General features: G+C 29.7%; 1 protein-coding gene across 1 annotated transcript in view; it reads left to right on the plus strand.

Annotated features, from left to right (window-relative positions):
* Positions 1-1,639: 1,639 nt before the first annotated feature.
* The window catches only part of LOC105457956 (apoptosis inhibitor 5), a gene marked incomplete at its 5' end in the record, with an annotated part of 3,584 nt that continues 961 nt past the window's right edge, over positions 1,640-4,262 (plus strand). The window contains 7 exons of the mRNA XM_011702934.1: positions 1,640-1,801; positions 1,924-2,089; positions 2,205-2,365; positions 2,689-2,886; positions 3,017-3,208; positions 3,359-3,742; positions 3,897-4,047. Coding sequence (XP_011701236.1) covers positions 1,640-1,801; positions 1,924-2,089; positions 2,205-2,365; positions 2,689-2,886; positions 3,017-3,208; positions 3,359-3,742; positions 3,897-4,047 — 1,414 coding nt within the window. The remainder of the gene's footprint in view (positions 1,802-1,923; positions 2,090-2,204; positions 2,366-2,688; positions 2,887-3,016; positions 3,209-3,358; positions 3,743-3,896; positions 4,048-4,262) is intronic.

The raw sequence follows: 4,262 nt of genomic DNA on the forward strand, positions 1-4,262 counted from the left end.
TCAATTCTTACGGCTAAAAGTCTATGGCTTAAAGTCAAGCGCGATATAAGAACCAATCGTCATATTGCTTTCCATTGCCTTTTCTTCGTCTGCTTTCTGATTGGATGCTTGGTCGTTAAAGCTTAAAGCTATAATCTTACGTTTATTTATTGTAGACACTACAATGTAACGGTTTAAGTCTTAACGCTTACGGTTTAAGGTTTAAATCTTAAGTCTTAAGTTCCATTGTAGAATGGGCTTTATGCAACGTTATATAAAAATCTCCAGTCCTAAGCCTGATTTATGCAAGCTGGAACTGTTAACTTTTGCCGGAATCAGAGTTCAATATTAGGGCTGTGTTCGGGACTGTATTTGGGGTTGTGTTTACTTTGACGCTTACAATACTCACAGTATCACTTTATCTTTGTTGGTTTTCCAATGTTAAATAGGGATAAATGATATTTATAAGCGCCAAACCAAAAGCAGCCTAGAACTTCAATGCTTTTGTTCAGCAAGTCATTATTGAATGACAGAATTGAAATCCTAAGCTACATTCCAAAATATTACTTTCAAAGAAAATTTTACTAAAAAGCTATAACATATACATAACATAAACTATAGCTTTTTGAGGAAAATTTCATCAAGAAGCTATAGTTTATGTTACGCTTTTTAGTAAAGTTTTCCTCGAAAGTAATGTTTTGGAATGTAGCCCCAGTGTTGAACTTCACTAGTGTCGACAAAAGTTGACGGTTATGGCCTGCATAAATCAGGCTTCACTCTTCATTTTTTTCTAATGCTTAGAACCTAGAAAAAAATGAAGAGTAAGTTGAATCGATATTAATCTATGTATATTGATGGAAATAAGCAGTGTCAATTGTGACTGATTAATTCTGGTTGGTTCTGCAATTGGTCAATAGAATAATCACCTGGTTAAATTAATCGAAAATGATGAAATTGGCTTTAATTCTAAAAATTAGAATAAAATAAAGAGTAAATTGAGCCAAAAATTAATGCATTGATAGAAATGGATATAAGTGTGTTTTTTATGCTTACATATAAAATAAGACATTTAAAATATTATAAACTATGCAACTATCATTCTTTTGAAAAGCAATTATATATTTTTTACATCAATCAATTTATCTAATTCTTTTATGTGTAAAAGATACAGTTATAAAAAAAAATTTACTAGATATTTTACATTTAATGTCAAAATATCCCAGAAGAAAGTATAAAATATGATTATATACTATTGATTTTTTATATCTTCAACTTAATATTTTTATATGCAGAATAACTAGATAAATCATTATGTAAAAAAAATCATATAATTCCATTTAAAAAAATTACTTCCATGTGATCTCAAAAAATCGATTTTACTATTACTTGTCCTTCAAATCATACAATTTTTGTTTGTAACTTTTTTTGCTACGACGCATACTTTTAGCTATAATAACTTGTAACACTTTAAATATCTCACCTTGTATATGTATAATATACGCATATATATATACGTATTTCTTTCATTAACAGCATGTTTAACTTATATTATCTATCAAATCCTTTGTTACTTCTTCAAATCTTTATAATATAAATTTACAAAGAAACTTCTTATCATACTTGCGAAAGATAATTGTCTTGATTATTGTTTACATTATAGCATGAAAAGGAATATTTGGAAATTCTAACGGCAGTTAAAGGATCGCCTAAAGAAAAACGGCTAGCGTCGCAGTTCATTGCGAGGTTTTTTAAGCATTTTCCAAAATTGGCGGATCAAGCTATAGATGCTCACTTAGATTTATGCGAGGATGAAGACATGGCTGTAAGTTTCCAAATAAAGATCCAGCAGTTTCCAGTTTTGAACATGCTTTAGTAACTAAAATAATATATGTGTATATATATATGTATGTGTGTGTGTGTATATATCCTTGTTTTCTTTTACAGATTCGAAAACAAGCTATTAAAGATTTACCAACGCTCTGTAAAGATAATAAAGAACATACAGCAAGAATTGCAGATATCTTAGCACAATTATTACAAGCTGAGGACTCTTCAGAACTGGCAGTTGTACATAACAGTATTATGTCGCTTATGAAGAGTGATCCCAAAGGTATTATTAAATTACTGTAGTGCTCATAAATTCAATTTGACTGAAATTTCGCATTTGTGTGGTTTTCTACAGTTTATATTTAATTATTGGATTAAAACAAGTTCCATATTTGCAGGTACTTTAAGTGGATTTTTTAGCCAAATCATTAGCGGCGATGATGGAACGAGAGAACGTTGTATAAAATTTTTAGCTACCAAGCTTAAAGCAATAGGACATGACATTATTACGAAGGAACCGGAAGATTTATTAATTGCAGAATGTAAAAAAGTATTGCAGGTAATTTTTGATGACTTATTTAATATTATAACAATGCATGCATGAACTAGTAGAATTTTATTTATTCGAACATGTTGGGAAACAAGGCAGATTTTGATAACTAAATGATTCGAATAATAGAGGCTTACGTATTAATTTGGGTAATAAGAGCTGACAAAAAACTAAAGTCGAATATGTCGAACTCTTATTATCCAAATGATTCAGATAATAAGAACTTGGCTGTGAATTTATAAATTTGAAACTGAACATGAAATATGTACGTATAAATGGAACGCAGATAAACAGAGGCCTATTATACTCTTTTCTTTAATCAATTTTTATAGGATGTGACTGCTGACGAATTCCATAGTATCATGGAAATCCTTGCATGGACTCGATTGGGATCTACTGTCACTGGACAACAAGAATTGATTGATATTACAATAGAACAAGCTGAATTATCTGTACCCTTTAAACACACCAATATTGAACAATGGAACAGATTGGTTCAATGTGTTAAGCATGCTCTTCCATTCTTCAGTGTATGTATATGTATATGTATTTTCAATATTTTTTTAAACAAGATTTAATATTGCAGTACAATGTTATACTTGTATATTTTTATATATAAATGTTTCATCTTTATATTTCAATACTTTTATCCTTTTTCAGTCTCAGATAGATTCATCAAAATTTGTTTCATACATTTGCGTGCAAGTTCTACCACATCTGTCTTTGATGACTTCTCCCGATGGTAGAGATATTCAATTGGAATTATTAAAATTGCTTGCTGAATTAACTGTGTTTTGTGGAACTATTGAAAAACCTGAAGATAAAGTTCAACAACTTTACAATACTCTTATTGTAAGTATTTCGTTCTTAATCACACACATTTTGATAATCATACTTTGATTTTTTGCACCATGATATCTTATGCAGATGCTCATATTTCGATGATTAAAATTATTGCACATATTTATTATTTTTATTCAGTTTTTGCTTCATTTATTTCAGACCTATATGCCACTTCCTCCAGCTACAGAAATTACTGATGTACCAAAGTTGCAATTTAGTCACGTGGAATGTTTAATGTACGCTTTTCATAAACTGTGCAAGCAAACTCCTGAGTTTTTGATAAAGGATCCAGAGCAGCTAAAAGAATTTAGATTAAGATTACAATACTTTGCAAGGGGTATTCAAGGTTACATAAAGAAATTACGTGAAGCTATTAGCGGAAAGACAGAAGAAGAATTGAAATCTGAAGAGAATCAGTTAAAGGTTGTGGCATTGAAAACAACCAATAATATCAATACTTTAATCAAAGATCTGTTTCATTCACCTCCCAGCTTTAAAAGTATAATACATCTCTCATGGAAAACACCTTGTAATGACAAAAAGGTAATTAGTTTTTAATTCAATTTTTTTAAACTGTTGTAAGCTCTAAATGTTATAAATACACATAAATATACTGCTTTTGTGAATATAAATGCATCTACAATTTACATTCATACCTTAAATTTGCAATATTTTATTAATTTCATGTCTGTTTTAGAGCGAAAAGAATTCTGCTCAGAAAAGACATACACCGATCACATTTGGAAATGACAACAGCTCGAATAAACGTAGTAAGGAAGATAAAAACAACAAAAGAGAAATCTATACACCTCCTAGTGGCAAATACAGTTCAAGCATATCAAATTATGGTGAGTAGGCAAATGTATTGAAATTTAGATAGAGAAGCAAATTATATTTATATATATATACAGTCACCAAACTAATTGTCCGAAGCGTTAATATATCGATAATTTCTAAAAATTCAAGATAGAGCAACTTTATCAAAAATTATTGTAACGAGAGTTTTAAAAAAGCATTTTACAGCTTGAAATCTTCATTTTTCAAGAGATCGGAAGAGCACACG

Source organism: Wasmannia auropunctata, unplaced genomic scaffold (assembly GCF_000956235.1).
Source record: "Wasmannia auropunctata unplaced genomic scaffold, wasmannia.A_1.0 LD334873.1, whole genome shotgun sequence".
Classification (NCBI taxonomy): domain Eukaryota; kingdom Metazoa; phylum Arthropoda; class Insecta; order Hymenoptera; family Formicidae; genus Wasmannia; species Wasmannia auropunctata.